Below are 18158 nucleotides of genomic sequence, written 5' to 3'. Positions count from 1 at the left end.
CGGCCGTAAAAGAAGTATGTCAAACAGACTGAGAGGCACTCGATCTGGAAAAGGGAAATGGCCAGAGACCAGTTTTCGGCTTGACACCTCTGCTATCTCGGGTTGAAGTCAACGGAACGTTTCTTGATTCAGAGACTGTACACTTGTCAACAGACAAGCGACAGAGATATATGCCCGGGAGTCGATCTCGGGGTCTTCGGCCGAGAAAAAAACCGAGCCGAGGGCGTGTCAGCTTCGGGTCCCCGTTCACCGTCACTGCGCCTTTTGGCTGGTTGGCCGGCAAGAAGGCACGGTATGACCAGCTAGGGCTCCTGTTGTCCTCGGTCTCAGACGCAATATACTAACATTAGTGGACGAGCGAAGCTATCCGGCGACCCTGTCCAAGCTGCCCCTCAGTTCATGATGTGGCTGCCCGCTCTGTGCGTCGCACATGTGGCCGCTTCTGATACACGATGCAGTTTGCCTGGGGAAAAGCGTCATCAGCTGCGGCATCTGCCAGTAATGCCAGACGGCCATATTAACATACTGGAAGCTGGATGGACAATGGCATCTGCGTAGAGAGCAGGATCTGACGCCGTGCCAGGGGGTGGTGGTGGGGCGTGCTGGTATCGCGCAGAAACTCAACCTGAATGACTCGGGAGCCGACAGCATTGATGACGCCCTCGGGAACAAACAGCTGATATTCCTACCGTTTATAATCTGTCATATTTTGTGCCAAGACCTAAGGCCAATTGTAGCTCGAGAACATTCAATCGGCCGCTTGGTCGTCCGGTTGCGCGGCCGTACAGCGCATTCATTGAGCTTTTGCCTGCTTCGAGCAATCGGTTCCCCTTCCAGGACAACCACTCAACGTTGAATTGCGTGAACCATCCCACCGCGAGACATGCAGACAGAGTTACAGATACAGGCTGCAGAAGCGTTGAAGACACCGCTTGATTTCCTCTTATGTCCGTTCAGCAACAATTATCCCCGCTTACCATGATCCAGAACCTGTATAAACGGTCAACGATTATCGGCAAGAGTAAACCGCAGGATGCCGGAGAGACGAGCACGGCAAAGCAACAAAAAAAAAAAAAAGGCCAGAGAGCAGTTGTTGATGTCTAAATTATCAGGCATGAAAATGTCACTGTAAAGCATCAAAGGCCCAGGCCTACTTGCACGTGACCGCGCATCCGGGAAGCTCGCGCACTTCACCACCGGTTTCTAGTCGTGGATTCTCCTACATACCTTCTCTGAAATGGACTCTGTTAAGTGACCAATATCAAAAAATCATTGATAAAGCCAACATCTGAGCGAAGAGACATTAAGTCATATATTGCTCATAGAGGGCGTACAGTCTCACTAGCATCACACACGGAATACAGCCAAGGCCAAAACGACTGGGTATCGAACAAAGCAGAAATAAAGACCTTTCCATCTCCCAGATGTCCGCATTACGGTGTTGAGTTTGGCATCCAACTGCTCACCAAGCTCTAATAACGGTTAGTTCTGAGCCGGCTCAGCAGCTTCAGTCTCATCCTCCTTGGGTTCGTGCCTCAGTCCTTCTTTTCTTCCTCCTTCTCCACTTCATCCGGCTTCCAGACAGCCTCGATGACGCTCATCCGGCAGCCAGGGGCTCTGCGAACACCCTATAAACAAGCGTGTAAGCAATAAGCTATGACACATTCCTTGAACAGACAGGATTCCCACCTTAAATACGAAGCCCTCGTCCGCTGCACGGAACAGCTCTCGGAACTCATCCTCGGTACGCTCCTGGGCGTTAAGCAGCGTGAGCATGACTAGGTCCATATGGCGCATGACACGCTCGTCCCACGCGTTCTCAGCGCCAGGCTCGCGCAAGCAGTGGTCATTGATTAGGACACGGGCGCCCGGCTTGAGTGCCGGCACCAGGTTCTTGATGATGCGCACCGCATAGGGAGTTGAGTAGTTGTGCATGATCCAACGGAAGTAGTACACTAACGTGAGATCATGTTAGTGTGATCCTCGTGTATGAGAAGGGAAGCAGGAGACAGCTTACCATCGGCGCCCTTGACCGTCTGCTCAGTGAAGAAGTCATGAGCCATCAACTCAATGCGGCTAGCAACCTGAGGATCAGAATGGATGGGCTTGGGCGCAGTGTCGATCGTCTTCGGCAGATCCTGCACCACGAACTTCATGTTCTTGTAACGCTGAGCGAGTTCAACACATATGAAGCCGTGCGAGCCACCGACATCAACAAACACGCCGCCTCTGGCGTCAAGATCACTAAAGTCATAGCCGCCCTTCTCAACATCAACAAAGTAGCTCGGCTCGTAGCCCTCGCCGCCCGTCAGGCTGACCATGGCCTTGCCCATGCGGCGCGCACGCGCCGGGTCCTTGCCGAACGTGGCGAACATGGGCTCGCGGTCGACAGTGTCGAAGGCGAACTGGAAGCCGGCGCGCGTGAGCGACGTGGCCTCCGGGAACGCCTTGAGCGCCTGCAGGACGTGGGCGGAGGCCGGGAAGATGTCTTCGCAGTTAAAGCCGATCCAGGCCTGCAGGTTGTCATCTTCAGCAAGGGCCCGGGATGCCGCGGTGTGTGCGATCACGCCCGGCTCCGGCTCGCGGAAGATACCATTGGTCATGGCAGCGCGGAGAACGCGTGCCAAGTTGATGGGGTCAAGAGTAGTTTTGGTCTGCAGCTCGGCGAGCGTGATAGTTTCATTGGGAGGCCAAAGTTTAGCTGGGAATGTTAGTGTCAAGAGGGCTTTAGAGGTAAGGATGCCGCCTCGAACTTACCAATACCGAAGTGGTTGATAATGGTAAGAGCAAGGACATCAAGGAACTGCGGTCATGTCAGCTCCGTGTTTGAGCCCCCAAGAGGGGAAGTGGATACTCACCGCCCAGACTCCCCATCTCAGATACTCCTGGGGCCCATGGGCCAGCCGGTTGAGCTCCCTGGTGGCAGCAATGATATCTTGCTTGAGACGCTGAATATCTTCCGGGAGCTTAGGGTACTGAGACGGCGAGTCGACGTCACTGGTAGGGATGGGAAGGTCGTTCTCGCGCATATATGCCTCGAGCTTCTCAGTATCCCGGGCGATCTGCTGGGCCAGAGCGGCCATGCGGGACGTTGACTGGCCCTCGGCCGTACTGTCGCTGCTGTTGGAACTAGACTCTGACTTGGTCTTCCCCTCCCTCAGGTTCTTGAGAGAAGTGGCCAGCGAGAAAGACCGGCGGTTTTGCTTCTTGGTCTCCTCATCCCCAGCAGGCGAGCTGGAGCTGGTGCCATTGAAGATGGCGCTGAGCCTGAACTTCTTGGTCATCTTGACGCTCAATACAATTCGGCCCCAAAAGTCAGGTGAATCCGGGTCTGGAGGCATGATGAGAGGTTAGCTATGAACGCCCCAAAATAAAAGAGTGCCGTAATAAGTGCAGCTGTGTGATGTTGGCAGCTGTTCTGATAGATACGCTACATCATCAACCCCAGCCTCAGCGTTGCGGGCTGCTTGCTGCAGCTGAGACAGTCCAGGCGGCTAAATTATGACATCTTGAACAGATGTAAGAATAATATTCGGCCCATTGTGTTACTTACCTGGCCAATAGAGCTGCTAATTCTGAAGCAAATAACCCGAGTTTAAACCGCAGACTACCTCAAAGCAGCAGTCGACTCCGTATGAGCCTGTTGTAGAAAAAGTGTAAGTCTCAACTTCTTGCGTTTGAAAACAGAAGTACAATAAAGTGAAAGGCTCAATCCAGTCCGATCAAACTTTGGCTGAGCCAAAGTTTGTCAGAGAAAATGGATACTGAATTAATACACAGCGTGTTGGTTGCCCTCACATATAGTAAGAGGAACACCTGGAACAGTTGAAGCTCGCCGACCCAGACAGCTGGATCGGGTAGAGTCGTGGGAGCACAAAGTGGGAGAATGCAGCAAGGGGAGGGCACAATGGTACTGCATGTAATTGGTGGGATCATAGTGTTTCACAAAGGCACATGCATACATACCTCTAGAACTGGAGGGCAAGATGGTTCGTGAGAATGAGGAGCAAAGTGAGGTACCGACAGAGCAATCCCAAGCTGAGGTATCCCTTAGAATGTAGCTCGGTGTTGGGGGGAGGGAGTTTTGTATCTCGCAGGATCACGGGCAGCCAAGCCACTCCCGCTGTGAGACGGGGTCCAAAAGCCCGGGGACGAGTTTGGAAAGCCAACAAGCTCCGCTTGGGCGGAACGATGGGTCCAACTGACGGATGGGATGGTCCCACGCATCCTCCACGACCCGTCCCATGTCCATGGAGACCGTACAAGTGCAAACAGCCGGCGCGTGCAGGAATCCCACGCTGCCGAGGTGCCTTGCAGCAGCTCCAGTTCTCCGTTCGGCGTCCGAGAGATGCCTGCCATAGCAACTGCGGCGTCAATCTCTCTGTTAGCTATAATTTCCAAGCCTACGCGATACTTTGCATGGTATACACAGGGCATAACGGAAAAGGCGCCGTGTCCCTTCTCGCATCGACTATTGTGTGCCAATACCTCGACATTGTCGGGACGGTGGGCGAGAAGCTGCCAAATGCGGATCCATGGCCTCGCCAACCTACTCAGTGGTCCCCAGCCGAGACCGCAGGTTAGCAACCGATCGGCAAGATACTGGAGCTTTTGGCTTGGTGTCGACATTGGTCGCCGACACCAAGGGAACAGTCGCCGGGCTGATTGCCCCGGATAAGACCACCCCCATGGTTCTGGGTTGCGGGCATGAGGCAAGTTCCAACACACATCCATTTCCTCACTCATGCCTTAAAATCCATGTTGCATCGCAGAAAGGAGAAATGGACGGAGATGTCACCCTCTTCCAGCGTCACCCAAGAAGTTCGAGGAGGACGAGGATAGTCGTCAGAAAAGGGGCAGTCTGACTCCACAATCTGAACCGGGAAGATCGACCCAAAGTGGGCGTTGGTGTTGGGGCCGTTGGCGCTCCAAGGCTTGGCACCACGCTACAGACCTCGCGCGCCGTCGCGGCCGCGTGCATATCCAAAAACGAGGAAACGGGAGCAGACGAGGCAACGAAAAACTGGGGCGGGGCTCCTCTCTTTCTGCATGAAATCAAACCATGAAATCAAACCAGAAGTGGATGAGTGGGGCGGGGAGGGAGCACAGGAGGAAGACCGGGAAATGTGGGCGCCCTTCCCCATCAGCAGCCGGCATCAACGCCAAGAGGGGCAGGCGCGGAAGTTAATGAGGTGCCCCGATTGGTGCATGCTGTGCTAAAACCGCAAAAGCGGGGGTTTTGCGATGCCTTCGATGTTTTGGGCAGCCGACCATGCCTTTCCCAGCATGGTGGTATGCACCTTGAACTCTTTCCGGACTTGGCAATCGTGGCACTGTGGGATCATAAGAATCGCCGCGCTGCTCATCACGGAATTGTGCGTTCGCATGGTGTCTGTGGTGGAGCTGTCCTGCCGGTTTTTCCTGCCGCATCGCTACAATCCTTCTTTGTCCTTCTCTATGACTCCGGATTCTGCTCCCGCCGTCCTTAGCCTTGCTGTCATGTCGAGAACTTCAGCACCCCACCCACTAAAGTTACGCATGGTTTCTGTCCTGCAAATTCAGCGGAGTGAGATGTTCCAAGAAAACAAACTGGGTTGACACCTGCTGCCTAGCACATCTACGTGTGTACGGAACGCTCTCCTGGGAACAGGCTATCATCATCATCATCATCATCATCATCATCATCATCATCAACATCACTGACCCCGCTTGACCGCCGCACGAACATCCTTGGTCGTGCATGGCTGGATCTCGCTCGATGCTTGCATCTGGATATCGAGGGATAGCACCGTTGATTGGTTAACCACCCCGTGGCGTTCTGGGGCTGATAGTTCGGCACCATCGCAAAACACAAAGAGAATGCGGGATGGACGCTCAAGCCCCTGATGATGTTCCCAGGTCCAAATGATACATGTTAGGATTGCACAACCTACCTCTTCGGCGGAGCCATCCAGCTGGCCGTCTACATCCTTTCAGAGCCTTGACTTACGCAACATGACTGCGCATTTCATGTATGACTTCTCAGAATCTTCTCCCCATGTCCTCCCAAGCGTACCAAATATTGTAGACGTTGCTATCCAAGCACATCCATATGATCTGTGTCATACCTGACTGAGTTTAGCAGGTGATTCCGGTAGCGAATCCGACAGCAATGCCAGGCTAAAACTGCTGGTAGAAGTCAATTACAAAAGTGGTATCATCTCGTCATCCCAAAGCCCTAATCCAGCCATCTACATAGCGTAAAATATCCAGGACATCCAAACCATGTCTATCCATCCCTATGAACATTGTCCCACCCTCCCAGCACTCAACATCTTCCCCTGGATCTAGTACACGTGTACTAGTAGTTCAGAGGCTTCTGCCCATAAATGATATGCATCGGCATGTAAGCCAATATGCTGTTGTCCTGGTAGGCTCTGCGCACGTCAACCAGGAATAACTCCACTTCCTCCCGGGTCCAGCCGAGGCCCCGAGTAAGTGGGCCGAGCGCGATAGCCTGGATTCCGTCCAGCAGGATAGTCCTCCAGTAAAGCCCAACCGTCTTCAGTACCTTGTTCTTGGGCCACGTGCCGATCGGAATCTGTAGGACGCGTTCGGTAACGTTAACAAAGCCGCATTCACGCATCATGTTGGTCAACCCCCCATTGGCCACCGCAAAGAATGGGACTCCCAGCCTGCCCAAGCCCTCGCTGATCAGACCCCAGTACTTCGCTATTGGGTGGTCCGGCGACATCGAGTTGTTCTGCGAAATGGGGTAGTGGTAAACCTCCTGTAGTTCAAACCAGCCGCCTGGGCGTAGGTGTCTACAGACGTTAGCGGATATGGTATGGTGAGGCTGGGGTGGGGACAAAGAAGACGTACTCAAGAACCCGCCGCATCAGTTTCGGCCAGTCTTGGATGGCCTGCACAGTATGTCGGCTGTGGACATAGTCGAAGTAATTACGGGGATGGAGCCACCTTCAAAGATAGATGTCAGTGATACAGCAAACCATGTAGTCTATGATAACGATTGTACACACGGGCTCCTTGACGACTATTAGCACTGTCTCCTAGCTTGGACCAAACGGAAGGTGGGGACAACGTACTCAACGTCATCTACCATGAAGCGGACATTGGGGGGTATCCATTCTGGCTGAATGGGACTTAGATCGATCCCGAGGATATTTGAGCTTGGGAATAAGTCACCCACTTTGAGACACGGTTAGTCAAGGCTATATGACTGAGGCTTTGCAGACACGCATCTCCCTTACTTTCGATGGCCCAAATTCCGGTGCCCGTACCAATGTCCAGGATTTGATGAGGATTGTCCCCAATGGGCGCGAAGTATAGTTGGTTACCGCAAAGCAGTTTGACCATGGCATGCTTCATGTCTTCACGCTGTTGTCTATAAGTTGCGAATGTTGAGTCAGAGAACAGCGTTTCTAGAGCAAATCGAGAGGAAGTTACATACTCAATATCGTCATTCGGGAAGTTGTATCGCCCTTCACGAAAACGATGATAACGGCGGCCGTTCTCCCACACATAATCCCGTACACTCTCAGCTAGTGATGTGGAAGCGGCTGTATGGGCGTCTGTTTCATAGCCATCATCGGTACCTTGGTCGTCGCTGTCGATGACAATGGTGCCTTCTTCCGCCTGAGTTAGGGCCGCCTGGTGCTCTTCTTCATCGTGGTAGTTGGCACTTTTCCGTTTAGCATTATCATCCAAGCCGCTGGTGTCGACGGTTGGGGAGCCGGACACCGGAAGGGAGTTCGAGTAAGGGTAGCCAGTGGACACCCCGCCGGACTCGACAGATGATGGACGAGACACTGACGTCGTTACCGGATCCGAAGGGAGGGAAGGTGGTACGGAAGGTGAGCTTTCTGGTAGTGAGTGGATGGAACCGTCGGCGTTGGCAGCGAACGATGGGCGTCGGGCAACAGTGCTCGGGCTTTTCGTCCTAGGTTGCGGCGAGACAGCTCTGGCAATTGGTGATTTCAAACCTTCCGGGTTGGTCAGGAGAGATTCTACTGCTGTTGGTGAGGAGACCTCGTCGTCTCTCCTGCCCCTTTTCTTTGGATTCGATTGAGGTTGCAGCTCGGTCACTGTAACAGACACTCCCCCAATCGATCCGTTGAGTGCTCGCTGGTCCGCCATAGCGCAAGAGTTTAGGAGCACAGGCTCCGGTGGTTGTGGAACGATAGCAACAATGCTCGATAACCGAATCAAACTATCGAAGGGCGATGGAAGGAATCTCTTGCTCAGCTTGCACTTGACGGAGGACACTGGATTCGAGAATTACTGAGTTCGAGTCGACAGCTGCAGTAGAATGTCCGGATCATTGAGGATGAGGCTCAAACACTCCAATCCCGAACTGAGGGCGGGCATCCGACGCCGCGCGTGCAGAGCGCTAGGGTAATGAATGAGCCCCAGTGATCTCAATGTCGAAATGCGAATGAGATTTCGATTGGCGGAATGTCAGCGTCCCCCGGGGCCTTGGCCAGGCTAGATGAACTCTGTATAGGGAATCAATCGAGCACCGAAACCTCGCGGGCGAAGATCGAGATGCAAGGTCGTGATGACAAGCAATGTCGGAGTTCGGTGCCTGTCACGGACGAAGGCAACGAACAGGATTCGATTTGCTCGACAAGGACGAGGTCTAGCCGTCTCTTGTGGCCCTCTCGCCCAACCAAAAGCGCGACGCACCTCAGGAGCACAAAGCAACGGGATCCCAAGTCTCAAAAGGCCCACAAGGCGCAAATCATCCGTTTGTCCCCGGATATTAATGCAAAGGAGATGCAGCCAGAAGAGGGCCTGATTGCCTGCAGCGGTGGATCTGATGATGAAGGGGTTGGGTGGTTTGGAGCTTCCTTCATCAAACGTCCGGGCTCCAAGCTCAAATTGGGTCCAGAAGAGTGGGGGAAGGGTTTGTCCGCTCGCTGGCCAGGGCCACGCTAGCGGAGTGGATGAACGGCGCAAGGTTACAAGCCCAAACTCTCCCCTGAAAGCACAACGCTCACAACACTGATGATTGGGCCTGAGCCGGCAGGGCAGAGAAGAAAGAGTTGCGTCGTGCGAGTCTTGGCCACGAGAATTCTTACGGCGAGCGTGGGGTTTTCTGTGATGATGGACTCCAGGTCACATGAACCGAGAGGGAAGCCGCTGCATCATAAGGCTAATGCACCAAACCTTATCATTACTTCCAGGCCACAGTCCGGTTTTGATCAGCCAGGAACCTGATCCTTCCATGGTCGAGACTAGGTAGGTATTTTTGTACAAAAAGACGCGCAAGCGCGTACCATTCAGGAAACGAACAAGAAGACGCCTACAGGGTGGTAATAGCCTGTAGTGTACAAGTAGTGTAACCCGACACGATTGGATTTCCATTTAGGTTCTTCTGGAAATGAAGAGCACAGAGCCATCGGTATTGTTTCCGAGAGTCAGGGTTACGACAAGGGGTCCTCGCTTCTGGGGAGCCGCAAGGTTGCCCACGTGGGAATTACAGCAGAAAGAATGGCAAGCCACGCCGTGAGCTTGCGTTCCAGGCTACCTGCCTAGCATTACAGTATACAGTATGATTAAAAAACTGCAAGCCTTTGCCAAAGGCTATCGCATGCAGTTTCGGTATCTGCTGGATTTCGTCATGCTGCTGCCAGGTTGCGTTTGCCCGTGGTTCAGTTTTGGAGTTTTTGAAGTGGGAGAGCTTTGACTTCATGTCAATCTCTGCCGGTCTACCTGGGTCTTGAAGGAACACAGTCACGCTTAAAGGCTGAATGGACCAAAAGAACCAAGCATTGGCAGGTTGCTCTATCAAAAGCCAAGACGTCCGTGAGGTGGCTGGTTAGACACTTTGGCATTTTGGTTGGGGTTCGCCGCTCTCGCTTCAGGCTTTTAGGTTGCTTCATGCTTCTGGGCCAGATTCTTGTGGATCTCAGTTAAGACAGAACAGAGACGGCGGGTTCTGGGCTATTCGCTCAGCTGGTCAGAGCTCGTGAGCCCCACAAGATTTTTTGGGTACATGGAACTACATGTGGCTCAGTAATGAGGCGTAACTCCTAGTGGGGTCAACAAGTCTGGACCCCGCATTGGGCTTCAGCCTTGCAGCTGCCAGCTTCGTAGCCTTGTGGGATCTCAGAAGCAACAGGCAGAGACCGAACTGACGTGGGCCTTGCGCGCTTGGGCGCCTTGCACTGTGATGCGCTGAAGCAACCCCAACCGAGACCTCAAGCCAACCTACCTCGACGACTTTACAGCTACCTTGCGCTCCGCTGCCCCTCCCCCGCAGGACTACGTACCTGTACGCATCTCGGGCGCAGATAAAGTCACTCAATAAAACAACTAACACCAATCCAAACCGCGCTGCTGGACCATCAAACCACCATGGCGGACGCAGCATTGAAGCCCGAGAAGGACTACTCGAAGGAGGCCGACAAGCTGATTCCCGAGGCTGAGCAGCTTGCAAAGGTACTACTTGTTTCTCTTACAACCCAAACTGCATTCTGAACCAAAAGTCTGATGCTTTGTTGCGTAGAAAGACCTCCATGCTGCCATCGAGAAGCTCGCGGTACTCGAGAAGCAGGCTCGCCAGGCCTCCGACCTCGCCACGACATCACGCGTCTTGATTACCATTGTCACCCTTTGCAAGAATGCCGGCGATTGGGGCCTTCTCAACGATCAGACCCTGGTGCTTTCCAAGAAGCATGGCCAGCTCAAGCAGGCCATCACCAAGATGGTCCAGACCGTCATGGGCTTTTTGGACGAGACACCAAACATGGAGACCAAGCTCTCTGTTATTGAGACTCTCCGCACAGTCACCGAGGGCAAGATCTTCGTCGAAGTTGAGCGTGCCCGTGTGACTAAGATCCTCTCCGACATCAAGAAGCAGCAGGGCGACTTAAGGGCCGCCACCGACACGCTCTGCGAGCTCCAAGTCGAAACCTTCGGGTCTATGTCCCGACGCGAGAAGGTCGAGTTCATCCTAGCACAGGTAGCGCTCTGCATTGAGATTGGGGACTGGACACAGGCCGGCATTCTCAGCCGTAAGATCAGCACCCGTTACTTGGCGCGGAAGCCCAAGAAGACACCCGAGCAGCTCGAGAAAGAGAAGAAGGAGCGCGAGAAGAAGCCCAAGCCAGAGGAGGAGGAGGCTCCGACGGAAGAGGAGGACCTCGAGGAGCTCAAGCTCCAGTATTACAGCCAGCAGATCACCCTGGCCAAGCACGACGGCCGGTACCTGGATGTATGCAAGCACTATAGGCAAGTGCTGGACACGGAGACTGTAGAGCAAGACCCGGAGAAGCTGCGCGCGGTATGGACCCCCAGAAGTGCTTTGGATGTTCCCTGAGACTGACCTAGCCCGCAGACGCTGCAAAGGATCATCTGGTTCGTCATTCTCGCACCGCATGACAACGAACAACATGATCTCCTGCATAGAATCAGCAAAGAGCCTCGGAATGCCATGGTTCCCGAGGATGCTGAGCTTCTGAAGTTGTTTACTGTCCACGAGCTGATGCGGTGGCCGGAGGTGTCGAAGGTATTCGGGCCGCACTTGCTCAGCACCGACGTCTTCGACGCCGCTCCTGGGCAGTCGCCCGACGATAAGGCGTTCGAGAGGTGGCAGGATCTGCGCAAGCGCGTCATTGAGCACAACGTGCGCGTGGTGGCGCGCTACTACACGCGCATCCGTATGGACCGGCTGACGCAGCTGCTCGATCTGACGGAAGACGAGACGGAGAAGTATATCAGCGAGCTCGTCACGTCGAAGACTATCTACGCGAAGATTGACCGACCTGCTCGCATCGTGAGCTTCGCTAAGCCTCGTGATGCTGACGACATCCTCAACGAGTGGAGCTACAACATGAAGAGCCTGCTCGGTTTGTTAGAGCGCATCGATCACTTGATCACCAAGGAGGAGATGATGGCACGTATCCAGCCTGGTGCTAAAGGGTCCAAGAAAGGCAAGGAGTCTAAGAAGGCTCGCTAATAGATTGGTTCGAGTCAATATCATCTGGCAAGGTCAACATACATGCCACAATATTGGGTCACATAGACGACAGGCTGTATGAATAGACATGATAGGAAGAGGGAAGGTTTTGCTGCAAATGGCTAGTGGGGGGTGAAATCGTTCTCCTTAATGCAGCAGAAACAGGAGTAGGTAGCACAATGAGCATATGAATGGGACGTCGATTCGTCCCGAAACAGCTCCAGGCTTCTCTCGCACATAAATAACGCGAACGAAGGCTCTATGGAATCCGGGACGGATCTCATATTACTTGTTGTCCTGCCCCCCTTTTCGATTTGTTGCAGAAGCCCCCCAAGGGCACACACATATCTTGATCCGTTTAATAATAAACCATAAATGTCTAATAACGTGGCAAGGGAGGCAGTGAGTCGTAGATTGCAAGAACTGATGACGTTCTATGCCATAGACACAGTATTCCCGCCCAAGCTTATCTCTTACCTCCTTTACCTCCCTTACCTCCTTTCCCTCCCTTCTGTCCTCCTCCACCTCCTGAACCCCCTTTGCCCCCTCCCTTACTCCCACCACTGCCACCAGCAACCGCCAGCCCGCCAGACAACTCAATAGCCACCTTCGACACCGGCACAACATTAAACGCCTCCTCAACCCTCATACCCCGGATAAGTTCCACCTCCCTGGGCCACATCCGTTCCGGATCCTGCGCCTTCTCATCGACAACGCCCTTCTTCCCTGCCGCCGTCCGCCACCTCTCCACAATATCCTTAACCGCCTTCCCCTTCTTCGCCATCCCCGGCTGTATCTTCGCCTTGTACTTCACTTTGCCCAGCGCCTGCCACGGCGCGCATACCGGGACAACCTCGAGAATCTCATCCCCCGGAAGCGGTGTGCCGACCAACGATTCCAGCACGCGCAAGTCCATCACCGCGTCGGCACCGTCATCCTCATTGTCGATGTTCTCTCGCAGAATCTTCTGTCTGCGCGCCTCGTGCTCAGCGATCTGTCGCCGGGCGCGCTCTTGCGCGGCCTTCTTGCGCTCGAGGGCAGCGGCGAGCTCGGCCTCGCGCTTGGCTTTGGCGGCCGCTTCTGCTTCACGCTTGGCCTTGGCCGCGGCCACGCCGAGGAGTTCTTCCATCAGGGCGCGGTCTTCTTCGTCTTGGTGGCGGTATTTGGCAGCAATTTTCTTGGCTTTGCCGCGTTGCCCGCGTTTGGGGGGGCCTTGTTTGGGTTTCGGGGGATGTTGTTGGGGCTTGGTCGAGGAAGGGGTTACTACACCGGTGGAGGATTGTGTGGAATCTTGTTCTTCTTGATTGGCATCGTCTTCATCCTTTTCCTTTTCTTCTTCCCGTTGCTGTTCTGGACTGCTGCTGTCTTGCTTTGGTTGTTGGGAGTCTCCAGCTTCGACGTCTCCTTCGGGGGCAGCTTGTGGTTGCTCTTCCGAAGAAAACTGATCGTCAGAAACTTGGAGGCGTGAGAGCTCTTCTGATGGAGGATCCTGCTGCATCTCTGTTGGCTCCGTCTTGGTCTTCATTGACTGCAATGGATTGCTCCTCTTCTGGTCGGCATCATCTTCATCCTCGTCACTGCTTTCTTCCTTTTCTGGCAAGACATCCTGTGAAACCTGCTCTTCTTGAGAACCTGTCTTAACCTCCTCGGCTGCTTCCCCTGTCTCTTTGGTACCATCCTCCTTGTCCGTAGACATTTTAAGTGGAGCCTCAGTAGTGCTCTCAGCACGATCATCACCGCCGTACAAGCTATGTTTCACATGCTTAACCTTGCTCTCCTCAGAAACCTTGAAGAGCAAGCCAAAGCCGAGGAGAAGCTTCGGAGGCTCCAAGGGATTGCGCTCCCCGTTGATCATAAAGGTACCTTCAGGCATCGGGTCGCCAGTGGGCCCCAACTTGGAGACCTTGTCAGCAGTTACCCACCAGGCGCCCATCGCTGCCTTCGAATCCCAGGCACTGGAGCAGCACACAGACAAACAGCCGGCTTGAGTCAGAGTTGCTGGCGGAATGGGAGCATCAGGGGTCTTCGGGTCGTTCTTGATGATGACAGTAGCCGCCCCCTTCACATCGGAGTGGACAAAAACATCGCCTTTCTTGAAGTACCGCTTGTACAAGATTTCGTTCTGCTGTGCATCTCGACCGCCCAAAACAAGGTAGCCATCGGACGAGATGAACCAAATGAACTTCTCGAACCATAGCTGCTGCCTAATAGGCTGAAGGATGGGCTTCTCTTGCTTCAAATCCTTTTTAAGATCCTTCGCGATCTTCATTTCGGCATTTTTGAGTGCTATCTCAGCCTGCTGAATGGTCTTCTGTGCCTTGTCGGCAGCAGAGCGCTTCTGCTCGTAATACTCGCGAGCGTTGTTCCACGGGCTAAGCTTCAGATTGATGTCCACGGCCAGACGCTTGTCAGGCCCCTTGGCCTTTTCGGGCTGGGGATCATTGGCAGCTTCTTCGTCGGTATCGTACTCGAAGTCCATCTCTTCGTCCTCTGGTCCTTCTTCTTCCTCTTCGCCAAGAAGCAGGGTAATAATGTTCTCGTGCAATCTCATGGGCAGCTTGATGATCTCTGCGACGGGATTGTGTAGCTTCTGCTCCCGTTCCACCAGCTTGTTGATGTCTACCCAATCCATGCCTTGTTGCAAAAGACCATTGACGGCATCCATGGCTTCTTGAACACGCTCAATGTTTGCTTCTATAGCTGCGGCCTTGCGCAAGTTCAGAACCTGGGCCTCTTGGAGGCCTTCAATCCTCTTTGCTTGATCCTGGCGAGCAGCTTCGAGCTTCTTCTTGGCTGTAGCCTCGCGTTCTTGTAACCGTGACTGGAGCTTTTGGCCCTCTAATGAAGAAAAGAACTCGTCAACCGTTTTATTAAAACCATCGAAAGTTAGGACCTCCAAGTTAGGGTCCTCCTCGAACTGCTTTGGCAGAAACGGCTGGAAGTCTTCATACAGCAAGCTCGACGCTTTGCCATTTGGGGCCTCACCACCTTCCGAAGCCTGTTCCTGTGCATGAGGATTTGGCTTGGCGATGATGTAACCCTTCAAGACAGGAGAACTTGTAATTTCGTCCAAGATGGCTCGGCCTTGTTCCAAAGCTTTGAACAAACTCTCGAACAAATCCTCGTTTTTCAGTACCTCAAGGGGCTTGACAGTGGAGTCGAACTTGTTGAGCTGAAAGACATGGTCAACCAATACAGGCGGCAATTCGGTAATAGTCGTGGCCAATCCCCTCCTGAGCTCGTCGGCAGCCTTTTTCTTGCTAGGTTTCTTTACTGCTTGCTCTACCGCCGTCTGGAGAGCAGTCCGTAGACGCTCCCTTGTCAAGGCAGGGACTCCTCCATAGTTTTGCCTGTTATCAAGCCTGTATGTCAAGCCAACCCGCTGAGGTTCCTGTCCCTCTCCTTCAGGAACATTTCGGAGCAGAGCAAGAATCTTCAAGTCGGCATCAGTCAAGATAACGTTGCCGCTGGCAAAGAACTCCAGATACAAACGATATGCGCCATCGCTAAACTGAAACTCGATGATGCGGTCTGTGCCGATCTGCGAAATCCTTGTAACGCGACGAGTCTTGAGGAACTTGCGCAAGCGTGCGACGAAGGCGCTGGGAGCAGGTGCGGCGGTGCGGGCAAAGTCTGTCAAGTGGCAGCGGAAGCCAGACTCGATGAGGAGCTGTCGTCGGCAGTCTGGTTTGGCGAACTTGAGCAGGAGGATCTTGGAGTTGAGGTCGTAGATATTAGAAAGACGCAAAGACACGAGCACTTCGGAGAGCTCGTGCGCAATGACCTGACAGAGCAGATGTCAGTCAGTCTCGGGGACAGAGATGAGGGGCAGAACAAAAATGTTGGCGGCGTTCTAAAAAAAAAAAAAAAAACGGCCAGGAAGCAAGCCGGAACAGCGCTTCTGACTGTGAATGCTTCATACCTTGACATCTAGCGATGAGAATCTCTGCTTCATCTTTGTGGTCTTGAGTTGCAGCAGCAATCAGCCCGTTACAAAATGTTATGCCTTCATTCCCATCGACTCTCGAAGTCGGAGGCTCAACGTCGCGATACCATCATATGGTGGGGCACCGGCGAGCTCAAAAAAGAAGGTGGGGCGGATTCGCAGCATATGCCCCGCATTCTAAGCAGCAGAGGGCTCTGCCATCCACAAAATCCCAGGAAGCATTCTGCACACACATCACGGTACGGCCTACAACAATCAATTTCTCAAACAATGCAGGGAATGCAACAAAGCTTGATTTTTGCTATTTTCAATGCTGCAGCACTCGGATATCATGGACTCGCCTCCTCAGGTCGTATACGCTATGCCATCGACTATATCAGCCCTAAGCCTTTCAGGTGCCACAAGCAACACCGAGGTCCACCAGCTTTGCCTTAACAACACAGTGAACAATTCCCAAAAACATCAAGAGATTGAATTTGAAGGCTTCATGACATCTTGACAGGATGCGACTTCTTATAATTATCAGTATTTTCACTGGATTCTTAGAATGCAAAGAGTGCCGAAGCTGGGACGGAGTTTAAAGGAGCCATGAGGGCTACCACAGTAAGACCAGAAGGTCAATCTCGGCAGCTCAACAGCCTTTGATGTTCCACCAAGGCAACACATTGCGACGACTTATGCATTTCCAAGACGACACAGCATCATGATCATACAAATGATAACTCGGTCGGGCAGCAATTCCTACCAGCTTTGATGGATGAGCTACCCGCGTGGGAATTACCTTTGAGCCGAGGCATGTTGTGTCCTCAGCCCCACGATTTCCGTCTGTCCAAGAAGCAGCTGTCGTAGGCTGACTCGATCGCCAGCATGGCAGTTTAACTGGAAGAGGCTAACAGTTCCAACAACCTCGCGCCAACTGGGACCCAAACCACATCCGAAAGTACATCGGGCCTCAGGATGCTAAAACGTGCTCGACTCTTGGTCCCTCAGACGCAATATTGCGTACAGAGAGGATTCTCAGGATGGGCCAGCTCTTGACGTGTCTCCTGCAAACCTATAGCCCTTCTGGATACCTTCCCGATAAAGCCGGTAAATTCTGACACGTGCCAGCTTGTGAAGTCCCGATCTGGCCGTCGTGCTAGCTCCGGAGACCGCGAAATGGCGGAATCGACACAGCACGTCGGTCGGTGAAGACCCCGGAACGACAGTCGGTGACCCAGGAGCCAGACCCAAAGTTCAGCTCGCCAGGCACGTGAACTGCCGGCTCCGAAGCAGCCTTGCTCGGCTTCTCGTCCGCCGGAAGGTCCGGACTCTTCCGTTCTCCTGACGGCCAAGGCAATAGCGGCTTCCGACAGAAGACCGCTGTTTTCCGTTGCTATGGCAACTCTGCGATGGCGTGCTGGGCCGAAGGGAGAGCCGAGAGGCGTGTGGCCGTGTGCGACGGGGCCACTCAAGGCCTCGGCAGGTCCACGATCCAGCTGTCTTTTTGACCGGTGATCGCTCAGCCGGATGACACGCACATGCCGACACCGTAGCGCCGAAGCGAATCAGCGCTTATCTGACAAGCAGCCAAGGGTTCCTTGCCGTTTTGGATCACTTCTGGTTTCCTTGGCCCTGCATCAGGCCAACTAAAACGAGCGAATGGGAGGCTGGATACGCCGTCAAGCCCCAATCACAATGATTCTCGAACTCTGCTAGGGACACGCAAACAAAATTGCAATTCGATTCAGGCTGTGGTGGCAGACCAAAGCAGACAGGAAAGGCTGGAATTTTGGGCCTTCTGGGGGAGCGACTGCTACACAGTAGCGACAGCTCGATCCGGGGATCGCTGAGAGGTTGGTAGCGCAAGAAACGCAGACAACCAATGGGCCTTCCGAATCGCCGTTGATCTCTCCCCAGCCCGCAGATTCTGCTGCTGCAACTCAACAGGGGTACAGGGGTGTGACCGGCCACCTCCCAACCACCCCAGTTATCGCGAGCTCCGGCAAGCCCAGCTGGCTTTTTTCGAGCTGTGCGCGCGCGCGCGGCTGTTTGGCAGAAATTGCGAGGCGCGCCATGGCGGTTTTCCCTGAAACGCTGGCTCGAAGCGTAGCCAGTCGAACCTCCTGCCTTGGTGCTGGCCACAAACCCCAATGGTACCACCGCTACCAAATCATGCAAATCCCATGCTTCGAGCAAGCTTCATGCCGTTCATACTCCCAGATCGAGGGAGGCTGGATCTGGAAGCTGGGAGCTTTGAGAGCTGGTTTT

The 18158-nt window shown here is 53.7% G+C and overlaps 4 protein-coding genes across 4 annotated transcripts; 1 reads left to right on the top strand and 3 right to left on the bottom strand.

Moving 5' to 3' along the window:
• Positions 1 to 1535: 1535 nt before the first annotated feature.
• CTHT_0014040 (uncharacterized protein) lies at positions 1536 to 3341 on the bottom strand (the record flags this gene model as incomplete). The annotated part of the gene is made up of 5 exons (XM_006691855.1): positions 1536 to 1628; positions 1690 to 1955; positions 2018 to 2701; positions 2758 to 2803; positions 2859 to 3341. The coding sequence occupies 5 exons, from the start codon at positions 3339 to 3341 to the stop codon at positions 1536 to 1538; spliced, it is 1572 nt and encodes a 523-aa protein (XP_006691918.1).
• A 2999-nt stretch (positions 3342 to 6340) lies between these two features.
• Positions 6341 to 8136, bottom strand: CTHT_0014030 (uncharacterized protein; the record flags this gene model as incomplete). The annotated part of the gene is made up of 5 exons (XM_006691854.1): positions 6341 to 6803; positions 6862 to 6957; positions 7086 to 7188; positions 7251 to 7384; positions 7451 to 8136. The coding sequence occupies 5 exons, from the start codon at positions 8134 to 8136 to the stop codon at positions 6341 to 6343; spliced, it is 1482 nt and encodes a 493-aa protein (XP_006691917.1).
• Positions 8137 to 10359: 2223 nt separating this feature from the next.
• CTHT_0014020 (26S proteasome regulatory subunit rpn5-like protein) lies at positions 10360 to 11962 on the top strand (the record flags this gene model as incomplete). The annotated part of the gene is made up of 3 exons (XM_006691853.1): positions 10360 to 10443; positions 10511 to 11287; positions 11342 to 11962. The coding sequence occupies 3 exons, from the start codon at positions 10360 to 10362 to the stop codon at positions 11960 to 11962; spliced, it is 1482 nt and encodes a 493-aa protein (XP_006691916.1).
• Positions 11963 to 12428: 466 nt separating this feature from the next.
• CTHT_0014010 (uncharacterized protein) lies at positions 12429 to 15917 on the bottom strand (the record flags this gene model as incomplete). Its single annotated transcript, XM_006691852.1, has 2 exons — positions 12429 to 15746; positions 15885 to 15917. The coding sequence occupies 2 exons, from the start codon at positions 15915 to 15917 to the stop codon at positions 12429 to 12431; spliced, it is 3351 nt and encodes a 1116-aa protein (XP_006691915.1).
• Positions 15918 to 18158: the final 2241 nt, after the last annotated feature.

The sequence above is a fragment of the Thermochaetoides thermophila genome, assembly GCF_000221225.1.
Source record: "Thermochaetoides thermophila DSM 1495 unplaced genomic scaffold scf7180000011814, whole genome shotgun sequence".
In the NCBI taxonomy this organism is placed as follows: domain Eukaryota; kingdom Fungi; phylum Ascomycota; class Sordariomycetes; order Sordariales; family Chaetomiaceae; genus Thermochaetoides; species Thermochaetoides thermophila.
The sequence above is the reverse complement of the archived record's forward strand: the minus strand, read 5'-3'. Positions and strand labels throughout refer to the sequence as shown.